At 48.1% G+C, this 16225-nt stretch overlaps 1 protein-coding gene and 1 long non-coding RNA gene across 2 annotated transcripts in view; one reads left to right on the top strand and one right to left on the bottom strand.

Annotated features, from left to right (window-relative positions):
• Positions 1 to 16225, bottom strand: part of LOC117066620 — a 100206-nt gene that overhangs the window by 68487 nt on the left and 15494 nt on the right. The gene's annotated exons all lie outside the window — the stretch shown is intronic.
• SSTR2 (somatostatin receptor 2) lies at positions 1318 to 7686 on the top strand. Its single transcript, XM_033182011.1, has 2 exons — positions 1318 to 1630; positions 5874 to 7686. The coding sequence occupies exon 2, from the start codon at positions 5966 to 5968 to the stop codon at positions 7073 to 7075; it is 1110 nt and encodes a 369-aa protein (XP_033037902.1). The 5' UTR covers positions 1318 to 1630; positions 5874 to 5965; the 3' UTR covers positions 7076 to 7686.

Here is a 16225-nt window from a genome sequence, read left to right on the forward strand (position 1 = left end):
GCTGGCTCCCAGACTGACTCCTGGAACTTAAGGCAATTGCAGCTCAATTTCCATCTTGCCCTGAGCTCCAGGATGCCAAGAGTTAAGCCCTATCATGAAGCGAAAAGGCTTAACCTTTCACGCCCCCGCATGAGGGTCCCCTCTCTTCCCGCTCCCCGGCCTCTCAGAGAGAGATGGAAACCCCTGATCCCCATCTTACAGTGGGTACCCAAGATACAGGTTGGCCCAGATAGAAGAGAGCAGCTGGCTGCTGCCGTACCTGGTGGTTCCTTTCCCATGTCACTCATCTATCTCTAGGGCTCACCGCACCTGCCACACAGCTTCTGGACTTTTACTTTTCCCTGGTGAATTCTAAATCAAATAATAGGATGGACAAATCAAGGCAGCTCAGCTCACAGAGAAAGCTAGTTGGGGTTTGCTTTCTGTTTTCACATCCTCTAAAACTGTACTGAGGATGGTGTGTGTGTGTGTGTGTGCGTGTGTGTACGTATGTACTTGGAGGAGGGTGAGGAAGGGGAGGCTGCAGGATTGATTATGACTTATTAAACTATTGGAAAAGAGGCTGAATCATCACAGTCAAAAAGAAATAGCTGCAACTCCATGTGATGTAACTCCCACTTCTTGCCTGTTCCCCTTTGCTCCCTCACAGCATGTAGGAGGGACTGTGCTGGGTCAGACCAGCAGGTGCTGACTGACGTGGCTACAGCAAGGGGACCACCTGTATGGCCGCTGCACCTCCAAGCTGTGGGACGCAGGGACAGCTGGGACTAGTCGACCTCCACTGACCCTCTGATGGCTCCTAGGACTGAATCTTGGACTACAGGTGTGGGTTTACATGCCCTGCGCTCATTGGGAACTGCATGGAGAAGCGCTGTCCCCTGAGCCCTTTTTCTCCCTATCCTTAGCCTGGCCCTGCGCACTGCTCCCTGCGCCCGGGGCTGGCCCACGGTAAACACAGTTTTGCTAACTTGTTTGGCTAAGAAAATCACAGAGGTCCTGGTGTAAATCTGGGTCACCCCGGCCGCCACTCCAGCTGCCTAGAATATGCTAGGTGGAAGGGAATCGATTCTGTGAAATCAGAGGGAAAATAGCGCTTGTCCTTGCCATGAGTCTTGAGGAGAACGAAAACGCTTAACCTTTCACGCCCCCGCATGCGGGTCCCCTCTCTTCCCGCTCCCCGGCTGTCTGTAAGCTCTGCCCGCTGCCACCTGCAGGCGTTTCAGTCGGTCTCACCCCTGTCCTTCTACAGGACCCGGGAGGAGGGGTTGGGGGAGGGCGGAGCGAAGCCGCTGTGACGTAGCGGGAGGGGGGCGTGGGGAAATGTGCCGAGGGGCCCGTGCTGCCTGGGCCAGTCGAAGCGGCGCAGCCACCCATGCTCGCGCGCTCGCAAGACCACCCGCGCCCAGAGCCGCAGTCTGAGGCTTGGCGCCGGGGGGTCTGAGGGCGAGGCGAGCTCTCTACGGGCCAGGGGTTAGTGGGAGCCGGCACAAGAGGGTGGAGGAGCCAGAAACCCCAAACGTCCGGCGTCGGGCGCTAGCCAAGCTGCTGCGCGCCCCGGCGCCCAGCTGGCTCGGGGACAGCTGCTGGGTGTCGGAGACCGGAGTTAGCGGACTGCAGCGGAAGAGCAAAGGTGAGGAGTGGGGTGTGTGTGTGTGTGTGTGTGTGTGAGAGAGACAGAGATGGAGGGAGCGAGAAGCGCACTTGGGCACCTGTGTGCATCTGCGCTGATGGTGGTGTGCCCATCCGAGTGCCTGAGTGTAGGTCCCGGGGCGTGATTCTCCGTTCTTGTGCTTTTTGGGGTGATTGTAGTAGGAATGAACGGCAGCGGGTACCCCTGCCTGAGTAAGGGGGCTGTGGGTAGAGTGTGCTGGAACGGACGTGTCCTCACAGCCTCATGCCCGTGTGCGTGGCGTGTGCCCTTTAGCCCGAGATTTCAGGTGGTAGCTGCGACGGATGACAACTTCTGTCCCAGCGCCCTGCAAAAGAGACCCGGCGCGAGAGGAGCGAGGCCGTGAGGTGCTAGCCGGGGCTCCTGCGGGAGCGCACCCGGAGATCCGAGCCTGCCAGAGGCAGGCGGCGGGCGCAGAGCGGAGAAAGGGAGGCTTCTCTCCTGTTCTTTTCCTCGCCCAGCCGGGGAGATAGACGCTGAACGATCTAGGATCCGTCCCCGTCCCCCACCTCGGGACAGAAAGGACGGTTTGTCTAGGTTTGGAGAGACCAAACCACTGCATAGCCCGTGCCCGAAAGCCGCTGGCCAAGTCCCCAAGCGACTGTCTTCTGCGCCCCGATGTCTCTGTCCTCAGCGCCCCACCCCACCCCCGGCACCCCTGCTCTGCGTTTAGAGACTGGGTGTGCTGGCGCTACAATCTTCACTCTTCCCTCGTCTTCCTGGAAATGGCACGGAGTTCTTTGGGAAACCCTTGCTCTTAGGATCAGCGAGTTGGATGGCCAGGAGGACTTTCTGTGCCAGCCGGGACCATCGGCTCCGCGGTCCTGACACTCGCCCCTCCGTTTCTCAACCCCGTAGGCCAGCACCGCCCCGGCTTTTCCCAGGCGCTCGCGCTGCGGTGGCCCACAGGGGCTTTTATCACCCTGCTAGTGGGGGCTCTCGCTCCAGCGGCGCAGAGACCAAGCCGGGTTCTGAAGGCCCCAAGGGAGGCGGGGGTGGGAAGTGAATGCGGAAAGATGATGGGGAGAGGAGAAACTGAAGCTGAGCAGGATTTAGGACCTCCCCTGATGTCCGGTCGTCATCCCAACACTCATTTTTTGGGCTGGTAACCACAGCCCCTATGTAAAAGGGAGGCGGGGTGCGTGAGACCATTCTTACCCTCCTCTCCACAGAGCCTGGACTTGGTTCAGAGGAAACCAACCACTAGCCATTTTCAGCATCTAACAATTATTGGGCTGGAAAAACAAAGAATGCAGAAAACCAAACTTCCTTGTACATTTAATTTAACCACAATTCAACAAGAATTGGCTGCCTGGCATTGGAATATTCTTTCTCTGAAACAAAAATGAAACAGAAATCTCTGGAAGACCTTAAGCGGCTGACTTCTTTGTTAAATAAATCTCCCCATGATTTAAGTTCATTTCTTGCTTAGAGGAGCCTTCCCACTCTCAACCGGCTCCCCAGCCTCCCACCTCCACCACCTTCACCAAGACTCTGAACGCTGTCTGTTGCTACCATTAAGCAATTCTGTCCTGTTGAGTGAAACTCCAGTGAAAATGACCAAGTTAGGGCTGGAAAGCAACACTCAACCCTCCCTCATACTCCCTGCACGATCATCGTTCCTGGCCCAAAAGCTCTTAGACAGGGGCTCTGCCGGCCCAGGGGGACTCCGTGTTACCTGGACATTGGAGTGTGACCATTCATGTTATATAGATGGGGCCCTGGAAATCCCCATGATAAGGTACACTCTAATTGCAGGCAGCTTGAATAGGATTCTGGCTCTGTGGAATTAATCCAACTGACAAGATGGTTAGAAATGATAATGAAACTACCCAAGTTAATCCAGGGATACTAACCATAGTTTCTGTACAGCTTCTGTTTTAATTGCTGCCAGTCTATGGTTTTTTCCCCAATACAGACATGAAATTCCAGGTCCTCCAAATACTTCACAAAATGGTCAGCCACAAAGCCCAGATCTCACTGCACAGACAGTTGTGTGGTAGGGAAATGAGCACAGAAGGAACCAGCAATGCACCTGGCAGTTCAGAATGAATCAGAGGCAAAGGTGAGCAAGGATCCTCAAGCACTTGTTGCTGGCCAAGTCTCCTTGAACTCATCGGAAGTCTTTCCAAGGAGTAAGGAGTAATGTTCCATCTACACCCAGGCACCAGGAAAAGTACCTAGCTCAGGGGAAACGTGTCAGCCGAGTGAATTATTCCCACTCTGCTGAACACACTACCCTTTGAACATCTCGCCTCTTCCTAGATTGGCCTCTTTGCTGTCTTCCTGCCTCGCTCTTCATACACCCAAGACCCAGCTCAAACATTTCTCTTTGGAAGCCTCTCTGAGTCCCCCAGGAAAGGAAGGCATTCTTAAGTCGGTCGTTTCTCTCTCATGCAATTCCCACCCTATATGAGCTGACTTCCTTTCCTATCTCCCCTTTTAAATTATCACCTTCTAGAGGGCACTAGCCAAGTTTGTTCTTTTTTTTTTTTTTTTTTTTTGTGATGCAGTCTCGCTCTGTCGCCCAGGCTGGAGTGCAGTGGCGCGATCTCGGCTCATTGCAAGCTCCGCCTCCCAGGTTCACGCCATTCTCCTGCCTAACCCCACCGAGTAGCTGGGACTACAGGCGCCCGCTACCACGTCCGGCTAAATTTTGTATTTTTTAGTAGAGATGGGGTTTCACTGTGTTAGCCAGGATGGTCTCAATCTCCTGACCTCGTGATCCACCTGCCTCAGCCTCCCAAAGTGCTGGGATTACAGGCGGGAGCCACCTCGCCGGGTCAGTTTGTTCATTTCTACATCCCTGCTGTTAGCACAAAGAAGCCCCCTCCCCACCCCAACCCCGTGATATTTTTTGAATGGCTGTATATCAATCATTTAAATATGGGATGAACTATCGTTTTAGATCTTAAGCCAAGCCAATAGTGTTCCAATTATTTTCTCAGCAAGGAAGTAACACAGGAGTCAGTTGCTTCAAACCAAAGCCCAATTATCAGCCGTTCAGTCTCTAGGCCACTGAGGAGCAGAGGGGATGCCTTGAGATGTGCAAAAGACTTGGGGCCAGGTGGCCTGTATTCACATCCCAGCTGCACCAATTATGTACAAGAGAATGGGAGTGAGCTCCTTAAACTGTCTAAGCCTCAGTTTCAACATCTCTAAAATGGGGGTAATTATCCCTACCACCTAGGACAGTTGGGGAGATCAAGGGAATCGTGGGTGTGAATGAGTTCTATCAGTGCTGGAAGGCTTCTGCTTACTTCGATGAAAGAGCTTGTGTCCCACACCTGCTTTCCGTTTTTGTCCTTAATTAGAAAATGGCAGGCAAATTCTCTGGGGTGTTACAGCACTTGGGAGCAGCATCCCCTTAGGGACTTTGGGAAAGAGCTCTTGAGGAAGTCAAGCATTAGGTATTGGAAAACAAAAATAGAAGAAAAGCAAAAAATAAACTGAAGCCTACATTTCAAAAATGAAAGCAAACCAGACTTTTATTTTTAATACTGAAGACTATAAATTGGTTCACCATGCAGGTAGATTTCAATACATCAGAGATAATGAGATGGCAGAGGAAAACATGGAGGGAAAACAACACTTACGAGGTTCCCATTATGAGCCCAACGCAATGCTCGGCGTTTTCACATACATTCCATCATTTAACCTTCATGACACCCCCATGTGAACAAATAAGAGTCAGAACCATTAAGGACCAGGCATGCGGTCACACGGGCTCAGCAGTGGAACCTGGTTTGTTCTACCTCTAGAGTCTGGGTTTTTTCCACTATGGCATTTTCAGAACAGAGAGACTCCAAGGCGGTCAGCAAGTCAGCACAGACTTCCTGGTAGGGAAGAGGCCAGGAATGTCAGTGTCAGACCCTTCTGAGGTCAGGCGCTGAACTTCTCCAAGCTCTGCCTTTCTGCAGTTTAGATCAGTCAACTTCGTAGGGGTCAAAGTATGTGCTTTTTGAAGCCACAGCCCTCCCCAGCATGTGCGTCAGCAGATGATGGCTGAACTCAAACCCTTCCCTAGTATTGGAAAAACTACTCAAAAACTGATGAGGAACTCTAGAGCTTAATGTTGATGCGGAAAGATAATACATTTTTCAATGTAAGAGTATGTCTGAGAGGGTAAACCAGAAATGTGTAAATTTGGTGAGAGTTTAAACAGCTCGTGACCGACGGGCCAATCTTCCTTTTTTCCTTCCAGATGTCACACTGGATCCTTGGCCTCCAGGGTCCGTTAAGGTGAGAATAAGATCTCTGGACTGACTGGACCTAGCCTAAGACCAAAAAGCAGCCATGGACATGGTGGATAAGCCACTCAATGGAAGCCACCCATGGCTATCCATTCCATTTGACCTGAATGGCTCTGTGGTGTCAACCAACACCTCAAACCAGACAGAGCCATATTATGACCTGACGAGCAATGCAGTTCTCACATTCATCTATTTTGTGGTCTGCATCATTGGGTTGTGTGGCAACACACTTGTCATTTACGTCATCCTCCGCTATGCCAAGATGAAGACCATCACCAACATTTACATCCTCAACCTGGCCATCGCAGATGAGCTCTTCATGCTGGGTCTGCCTTTCTTGGCTATGCAGGTGGCTCTGGTCCACTGGCCCTTTGGCAAGGCCATCTGCCGGGTGGTCATGACTGTGGATGGCATCAATCAGTTCACCAGCATCTTCTGCTTGACAGTGATGAGCATCGACCGATACCTGGCTGTGGTCCACCCTATCAAGTCGGCCAAGTGGAGGAGACCCCGGACGGCCAAGATGATCACCATGGCTGTGTGGGGAGTCTCTCTGCTGGTCATCTTGCCCATCATGATATACGCTGGGCTCCGGAGCAACCAGTGGGGGAGAAGCAGCTGCACCATCAACTGGCCAGGTGAATCTGGGGCTTGGTACACAGGGTTCATCATCTACACTTTCATCCTGGGGTTCCTCGTACCCCTCACCATCATTTGTCTTTGCTACCTATTCATTATCATCAAGGTGAAGTCCTCTGGAATCCGAGTGGGCTCCTCCAAGAGGAAGAAGTCTGAGAAGAAGGTCACTCGAATGGTGTCCATCGTGGTGGCTGTCTTCATCTTCTGCTGGCTTCCCTTCTACATATTCAACGTTTCTTCTGTCTCCATGGCCATCAGTCCCACCCCAGCCCTTAAAGGCATGTTTGACTTTGTGGTGGTCCTCACCTATGCTAACAGCTGTGCCAACCCTATCCTATACGCCTTCTTGTCTGACAACTTCAAAAAGAGCTTCCAGAATGTCCTCTGCTTGGTCAAGGTGAGCGGCACAGATGACGGGGAGCGGAGTGACAGTAAGCAGGACAAATCCCGGCTGAATGAGACCACGGAGACCCAGAGGACCCTCCTCAATGGAGACCTCCAAACCAGTATCTGAACTGCTTGTAGGGTGGGAAAAAACCAAGCCATGCTCTGTCTACTGGCAATGGGCTCCCTACCCGCACCAGCTTCCTTCCTCCCACCCCTCACACCTGGCTTCTAGAATAGAGAATTGCTCAGCATGAGTCCAATTCAGAGAACAGTGTTTGAGTCAGCTTGTCTGATTGAATGATAATGTGCTAAATTGATTACCTCCCCCTTAAAGCGAACATTGAAATGCAGGTAGGCAATTCAAAGTCTGGAGAAGAGGGATCATGCCTGGCTATCATCTTTAGAAACAACAAAAATAGAAAAGTATCTGTGTGTTTGTGTATGTAAAACTCAATATGTAATCTTGTGTTTTTATATTTATCCTAGTATATTCCTATTTATTCTCTGTATAGGCATTACCTACGTTCCCGTGTTCACATACACAAGTATCTAATTCGAGTGTGCATAGTGTAGATGGACATTTGCCACAATACAGTGCCCGCAGAAATGGACTTATCATGAAGTCAATAAAGTCCAAGCTTCAGGGGTCTCTCTTGCACGGGCCTTTCCAAGGCCCAGGGGGGACCTGGGCAGTATGTTCATGTGGTCATATGTTTTTGTAAAAAATTGTGAAAGTAAGATATTTTTGTATTGTTTTTCTTAAAGAGGACCCTCCTATAAGCTTCAAACCTCAAAAACTTCTAGCCTCTGCTCTTGCAGGTTTGCTTCATTAATCTCAGGCAAGTTAGGTCAATGTAAGAAGGGAAAGGGAGAAGACAGTTGAAGAACCAGAACATAAACTCATATGTTTCCACTTCTCAGATATAATCAGAGAATTCTTCATTTGCCCAAAAGGACTCAAGTGGTTGTGGTCATCCATCATTGTATTTATCAAGACAAAGCCAACTTTGTTAGAAGATTGCATTTTTTCCTTTTCAGATTGCTTTAGGTTTTCTTAGGGAGCCATGAGAGGGGAGAATCACTAACATGAAAGGCAAAAGATGGACTATGATTCCTGTGGAGAAACAATTTTATTCTCTCCATCGTGAAAATAAGTGAATAAGAGTGAAGCAAAATTACACCTTTATGAGAAACCATAAAATTGTTTTTAGTTTTCAGGCCAGACATAGCTTCCTAATGAAAGAAAATGGAAATGTAATTCAACGACTCCTCAAAGGGGATTTTAGAGGACTTCATACAAAGCTGGGCATTAAGAAAACCACAATGCATGGCTGGGCGCGGTGGTTCATACCTGTAATCCCAGCACTTTGGGAGGCCAAGGTGGGTGGATCACCTGAGGTCAGGAGTTCGAGACCAGCCTGGCCAACATGGTGAAACCCCGTCTCTACTAAAAACACATAAATTAGCCGGGCAAGGTAGCATGTGGCTGTAATCCCAGCTGCTGGGGAGGCTGAGACAGGAGAATCACTTGAACCCAGGAGGTGGAGGTTGCAGTGAGCTGAGATTGTGCCACTGCACTCCAGCCTGGGCAACAAGAGAAAACTCAGTCTCAAAAAACAAACAAACAAACAAACCCACAATGCATACTAAAGACCAGAGGACACTGTTCATAAAACAAAAGCACCCTTTCCTGCCATGACTATGCAGCGTGAAGGGGGTGTGGTCTGAGTGTTGGTAGGGCTCCACCACTTGGAAATACTGCTGTGCCGCCTTCCCTGCTGACTGTATACACAGTAACTGGCATATCTTTAATGCCATGGACTCTCTGAGCCGCTCTGCAAGGACTATTGTAGACAGGCACTTCACACCATAAAGTGGCAATTTTTGTGTTCCCCAAACTGACATTTACAAGCGATAAAAAAAGAGACAATGTCCATTTCATTGACTGATCATTTTCCAGAGTACAAAGAAATACACACCTGGGTGTCTGCAAGGATGTCATCATCTTTGGGTTTTGTCTGAGAGCATCACTCAGCATCTCACACATAGATTTTACCACATTTTTAAATGAGCTTTCCTCTTCTGGCTCCCTAAGCAAGCGCTGTTGGCCAGTGGGAGTGACTAAGTGCTCCACCTGTGGGTGTCCTTCTTAATGTGCTGCTTTTTCTGTGTAGTTCACACCACCTCATTGCCAAAAGTACTTCCTATGGCTCAGAAAAATATGTTCAATAAGATTTTGGACAGATAAATCCATACAAAAATAAAAAGAGGTACAGTTATAAAACAAGACTATAGAAAAAGTTGTTGCAGAAATTGCATGCAGTAAAATCCCACACCATTAGTAAAAGTAAGGTCAACTGCAAGTTCAGCTCAGGGCTTCCTAACAGCCATGTTTAGCCAAGTGTGACTTTTTATTTTTGTTTTTTAATAAAAACAAGCAAAGATTTGGAAGAAAATGGTTTAGACCTAACTTTACAATTATTATAACATGAGATGTTCCAGCGTCCTTGAATAAATGCTGAGTTTTAGGGAAATGATTCCAAGGGACCAAGAATTGGTAGAAATAAATTCAAGGCAGAGAAGACTAACTCTACAGGCCAGGCATGATGGCTTATGCCTGTAATCCCAGCACTTTGGGAGGCCGAGGTGGGTGGATTGCCTGAGATCAAGAGTTCAAGACCAGCCTGGCTAACATGGTGAAACCCTGTCTCCATTAAAAATACAAAAAATTAGCCAGGCGTCGTGGTGGGCACCTGTAATCCCAGCTACTCGGGAGGCTGAGGCAGGAGACTGACTTGAACCCGGGAGGTGGAGGTTGCAGTGAGCCGAGATCGTGCCATTGCACTCCAGCCTGAGCAACAAGAGCAAAAACTTCGTCTCAAAAACAAAACAAAAACAAAAACACTAGTTCTATAGTACTCATGACCCTGCAACCAGAGAAACTACCTGTAGGGAGGCCAGAGTCCAAAGCAGCCACCTGGAACCTGAGAATGAAATGCAGACCCAGGCATCTGTGGGTCTTCATCAGCAGGATGACCATTCTAAGGCTAACACACAGGCCTTTAAATCTGATGCTATAATTCCATTCAAATACACAGTTAGGTTTCTACCATAGGGAAAGCTATTCTCCACTTTTTGAAATATCTGTTTCAAAGATAACTTGCTCTCTGGTTTTCTTTTATCTAAAAGAGAGAAGCAACATGCTAATTTAAAGGTTAACATCATTTTAATTCAAAAATTTCAGTCTCCATTCCATATTTAATGCTGAAGACAAATCTGCTGGGTGCTGGGAGGGAATAAAAAGTAATGCACCCCATTGATTTCAGAGTATCTAATCACTTGGGTTATGCAAGCTGCTACTCACCTGCCATTAGCATGGGTAGTTAAGTGCTGATTAAACCTAAGTGGACTCAGTGAAAAAGATATTGGGAAAGATAATATGCGGCCTATGTTGAATGATGTTAGCTTGTGTGTCAGTAACAGAGTTGGGTAATACTGGACGTGTAGATGAAACTTTAGCAATGTTGAGCACGGTGCTCATGCCTGTAATCCCAGCACTTTAGGAAGCCGAGGCAGGCAGATCACCTGAGGTCAGGAGTTCAAGACCAGCCTGGCCAACATGGGGAAACCCTGTCTCTACTAAGAATACAAAAATTAGCCGGGTGTGGTGGCGGGCGCCTGTAATCCCAGCTACTCGGGAGGCTGAGGCAGGAGAATCGCTTGAACCTGGGAGGTGGAGATTGCAGTGAGCCAAGATCGCGCCACTGCACTTCAGCCTGGGTGACAGAGCGAGACTCCATCTCAAAAAAAAAAAAAAAAGAAGAAAAAGAAACTTAAGTGGGGTTCATACCATAGCGTGGCACAATCTAGAAGGCAGAGGGACATTGGAGAATAAAATGGCATGCAGAGAGGAACATGCAGGCTGGTGGATGGGGCTTCTAGACGTGGCAGTGAACTGGAGTCTATTTGCTTACACAAATTTAACTTTCTCTCCATAATGGAATACAAGTGTTTGTTGCCAAAGCTCGCGGTCCTAGCTGCCCTAGATGAGGAGCACCATGCTGGAAAAGTGCACAGGCTGATCACAGAGACAGGTAGGGAGCAAAGGACCGTCAAAATACATGTTCTGGGCTGGGGACGGTGGCTCACACCTGTGATCCCAGCACTTTGGGAGGCTGAGGCAGGGGAATTGCTCGAGCCTTTGAGACTAGCCTGGGCAATATGGTGAGACCCTGTCTCTTAAAAAAAGAAAGAAAAAAAGTTTCATATTCCTGATCAGCTCTGAATGTGACCATTCAATGAAGACAGTAAAGTTACAGTGGAAGGCACACATGACCTTTGGCCTTGCTAAAGAACAGTGGCTGAAGGTCTAGCAAACATAATGCTCATCTGAGGTTACCTGTTGATTTAAAAACAACAACAACAACAAATCCATAAAAATAGTAAAATATAAAAACAAATTAATGTTTTATAAACCCTGGGGAAAATAATTTCAGCCAAGCACAAAAATTTAAAGCATTCCTTTCTTTAATTTTGTAATTCTTTACTGTTGAACAGCTCAAAATATCAGTTCTGTTTTAAGTAACAGAATTGCTAACTGAGCAGGGAAATGTAATTGGATTGTAAAATTCTTGCTTTAGGCCGGGCGCGGTGGCTCAAGCCTGTAATCCCAGCACTTTGGGAGGCCGAGACGGGCGGATCACGAGGTCAGGAGATCGAGACCATCCTGGCTAACACGGTGAAACCCCGTCTCTACTAAAAATACAAAAAACTAGCGGGCGAGGTGGCGGGCGCCTGTAGTCCCAGCTACTCGGAGGCTGAGGCAGGAGAATGGCGTAAACCCGGGAGGCGGAGCTTGCAGTGAGCTGAGATCCGGCCACTGCACTCCAGTCCGGGCGACAGAGCGAGACTCCGCCTCAAAAAAAAAAAAAAAAAAAAAAAAAAAAAATTCTTGCTTTAATAAAAATTCCTTAAACAGCTAAAAAAAAAAAAAAGGAGAAAGAAAGAAAGAAAGGTGGCAAGAGGAGTATCAAAAGTTTCCATAGATGGTTGGGAAGATATGATTAGTGGTTCCAAAACGTCTATCATTATAAGAATCGCGATAACTGGCAAGCCAAGCAGTGGAACTGAAAGTAATGACAATCAATCACTTGTCTCATCCACGTTTTTGCCAAATTCAAAAGCACCAAATTTCCCATCAAACATTCTGTCAGAGTAAACCTTTACCTAAGTTCTTGTTTTGCTTTTAATATGTGAATTTCTGGGAACATTCTCATGGGCAGTCTCTAATTTTTTATTTGTTTTGAGACAGAGTTTCGCTTTTTCACCCAGGCTGCAGTGCAGTGGCACCATCTTGGCTCACTGCAACCTCCGCCTTCCGGGTTCAAGTGATTCTCCTGCCTCAGCCTCCCAAGTAGCAGGGATTACAGGCATGCGCCGCCACGTCCAGCTAATTTTTGTATTTTTAGTGGAGATGGGTTTTGCCATGTTGGCCAGGCAGGTCTCAAACTCTTGACCTCAGGTGATCCGCCCACCTCAGTGTCCCACAGTGCTGGGATTACAGGCATGAGCCACCACGCTCGGCCAATTTTTCATCATCTCTCTCTTTCCTGGCATTATTGAAGGGACAGGCTGGGTTGGGGGGGCGGCGCAGGGAAAGAACACCTCTTTGCTTAGATATTGGTGTCTAGTGGGGATACTAAGTTCATTTCCTGATCCTGCTAGGCCTGGAAGCAGGAAAGAAATGTCCTGGTTAGAGATAAAATTGTCCTGTCCTTTTAGGAATATGCCTGTTAAGGAATATGATGCAAAGCCACCTTCAACAAAATCTGAAATGACACCCCACAGCCTTGTCCACTCCAATTACTCAGTGACAGGGCCTCCAGTTGCTTAAGCCATAGAGAAGGCCCCTTTGCAGTGGGAGTCACTGAAGACAGAAAGGGAAGCCCAGGATGAACCCAGTGCTAAGGGCTGCTGGAGGCCACCAAATAAGACTGTTTTAGCCCTGGACACAGAGGGAGACATGGTCATCCCAGATTCTTACAAAGAATACATTGCCAAGGACCCTGAAGGAAATCTGCTAGTCTCAAGAGAGGAAGACTCATGACCAGCTCTCTGGGACTACCTGTCAACTTGGCAGGTGCAGCCAGGGAAGAGCCATGCTTCTTCTGCCCTCCCAGTGGGCTAGGCTATCAGTTCCTGGGAGGGTTCCTGTCCCCACGTAAGGGGATACGTACATTGCTGAGTACGCTGATATCTTTTTCATGGGTATGATTTTTTAACAAGAAAGCTAAATGGTTCTCGTGTAACATAACTGGCATAGTTTGGCTGTGTCCCCACCCAAATTTCATCTTGAACTGCAGCTCCCATAATCCCCATGTGTTGTGGGAGGGACCCAGTGGGAGGTAACTGAATCATGGGAGCAGTTACCTCCATGCTGTTCTCGTGATAGCGAGTGAGTTCTCACGAGATCTGATGGTTTTATAAGAGGCTTTCCCCCCTCCTTCGCTCTGCACTTCTCCTTGCTGCTGTCATGTGAAGAAGGACATGTTTGCTTCCCCCTTCTGCCATGATTGTAAGTTTCCTGAGGCCTCCCCAGCCATGTTGAACTTTAAGTTAATTAAACCTCTTTCCTTTATAAATTACCCAGTCTCAGGTATGTCTTTATTAGCAGTGTGAGAATGGACTAATGCAATAACCAAGGCTTGGTGGCTTTCTTAACATTAACCAGCATCCCACTTCTCAGAAGACATGGATGGTGTTCTAAGGCTCTCAAGTTCTCAACTTGTATCTTCACTCTAGTTTGTGCTCCCAAGCATGTGCACACATAAACACACATGTAATGTACATGCATGTAGGTGGTATGACAGAACACATGTGTGATGCTTCACATGTATGATGCCCTCCTTTTGTCCACTGCCCTGCTCCAGCCCATTTCCATGTCTCAGTCTACATCTGCTCACCTTGTTTGCTTAAGTACCATGCATGTGAAAGACATGCTCACATGTGTATATTCATGCACATACATGTGAGGCACACATGTGATGCACATGTGCACTTGGGAGGTATGTGTGTGACATATGTGTACACACAGTATACATCCTATATTGCCTTGGCAAGACCTCAATGCAGAGATTCTCCAGCAGCTTTAAACAGAGGGTGATAAGTATAATTTGACTAACTCATCTCAAATCTAGGGATATGTAGTCTTTTTTTTTTTTGGAGACAGAATTTCGCTTTTCTTGCCCAGGCTGGAATGCAGTGGCGTGATCTTGGCTCACTGCAACCTCCACCTCCCGGGTTCAAGCAATTCACCTGTCTCAGCCTCCCGAGTAAGTGGGATTACAGGCATATGCCATCACGCCTGGCTACTTTTTTTGTATTTTTGGTACAGATGAGGTTTCACTATGATGGCCAGGCTGGTCTCGAACTCCTGACCCCAAGTGATCCACCCACCTCAGCCTTCCAAAGTGCTGGGATTACAGGCATGAGCCACCCCACCTGGGGGCCACCAAATAAGACCAAATAAGGCCACCAGTTAGTCATTTTTTCTAGACTGCTGCCACAAGAGGGAGGAGGGCATTGTGCATAAACTAATTTTTTACCCAGAGAATTCCGTGCTAGATCACAGACTGCATGCCTAGCATGCCTAGCCCCAGCCAGCTGTCCGTGCCTCAATTCAACAACAACAACAAAGAATTGGCAAATGGGTGTGATGGTTTCCTACAAATCACCCCCACCAGTCCATCAGCATAAACCACTTGTACTGCTAACAGCAACATTTTTGCATTAAAAAAAGATGTAATTTCTTCACAGGAAAATCACTGAAAATAATTCTTAAATTGAGTCCCATCAGTGACAGCATCTTAACAGACATTTCTTCCCCCTGGCCCTCCCAACCATGCTTCTTAAACAAATCCAAGGCTGAACCCTAAGGGGAAGCTGTGATACTCTGCCACTGAGAAAATGAATGACCGCTCTCTTCCTTGCCCGTGAGCGCACCTCTGCAAAAGAGTCTCTTAAACAGAAAAGAAACCCTCCCCTTGTCCATGGTCCTGCTTGTTTATTTCCATGGCTTGGGATAGCTACGTTGGCTCATCTTGTTTGCTTAAATATCAGCCAGTGTGTGATGGAGAAGAGAGTGTTGTTATATCTTTCTTTGAGCAACGGAAGTCTGATCTCCAGGGTTCATTCTCAAGATTAATTAAAGCTAGCCTAGTCTCAGCTGTGCTGTCAGCCCAGCCTGCTAGACACTCACAGAGCAAAGGCTTGGGTGGAAGGAAGACTTACTTTGTTTGCCTTCAGCTTAAGCACTTTTTGGCAGATGAAAATCCTGTCCTAAATAGCTCTTCCAAATTCCCAGGTGGATGGGCTCGGGAGATGACAGACCACAGCTGTTCCACTTTTCGTCTCTGCACCTTCACGTGACCACCTATCTCCAAGGGTTTGCAAGCTCAAAGGTAGCAGAACATGCAACTTCAGCCATACCATGTGGCCTCCTCGAAGGTCTGTCTTTGCAGCCCAGGAAATCTATTGCTTCTTCGTTTTAAATGGAACCTTTCTAGTCTAGCTGAGCCGACGCAAAATCTGGTTGGCTACCAGCAATATGGTTCTGGGATGTTGGGCAGACATGGAAATGGGTATTCAGACGGTCTGGGATTTTGAGGGCTTCCTTCTTGCCTCCAGGACCAATAAAGTAATTTTTTTTTTTTTTTTTTTTTTGAGACGGAGTCTCCCTCTGTTGCCCAGGTTGGAGTACAGGGTCGTGATCTCGGCTCACTGCAAGCTCCGCCTCCTGGGTTCACGCCATTCTCCTGCCTCAGCCTCCCGAGTAGCTGGGACTACAGGCACCTGCCACCACGCCCGGCTAATTTTTTGCATTTTTAGTAGAGACGGGGTTTCACTGTGTTAGCCAGGATGGTCTCGATCTCCTGACCTCGTGATCCGCCCGCCTCGGCCTCCCAAAGTGCTGGGATTATGGGCGTGAGCCACCGTGCCTGGCCTAAAGTAAATGTTAATTGCTGGAAAAGAACCAAGGTGAGGCACTGATGTGGCAGGTTACTTCAGCAGTGATGTCTGTTTTCAGAGATCGGCTTTACCTTAAAGAGTGTCAAGGTCAGTGGAGGCCCAGGTGATCTCAACAAAGTCAAGCAGGAGACCAGCTGCCTTTGAGCAGGGAGTCTCACATGTTTAACATTTAGCAATTAGAGTTTGTTTCCTTTATGCCCTTGATCTGTCTTTCAAAACAATGTCCCCTTATAGTTTATATTTAAAAAGT

The sequence above is a fragment of the Trachypithecus francoisi genome, unplaced genomic scaffold (assembly GCF_009764315.1).
Source record: "Trachypithecus francoisi isolate TF-2019V2 unplaced genomic scaffold, Tfra_2.0 Lachesis_group20, whole genome shotgun sequence".
NCBI classification, from domain to species: Eukaryota; Metazoa; Chordata; class Mammalia; order Primates; family Cercopithecidae; genus Trachypithecus; species Trachypithecus francoisi.

Coding starts and splice junctions, on each gene's coding strand:
- SSTR2 (XM_033182011.1), top strand. CDS start 5,966: ATGGACATGGTGGATAAGCCACTCAATGGAAGCCACCCATGGCTATCC.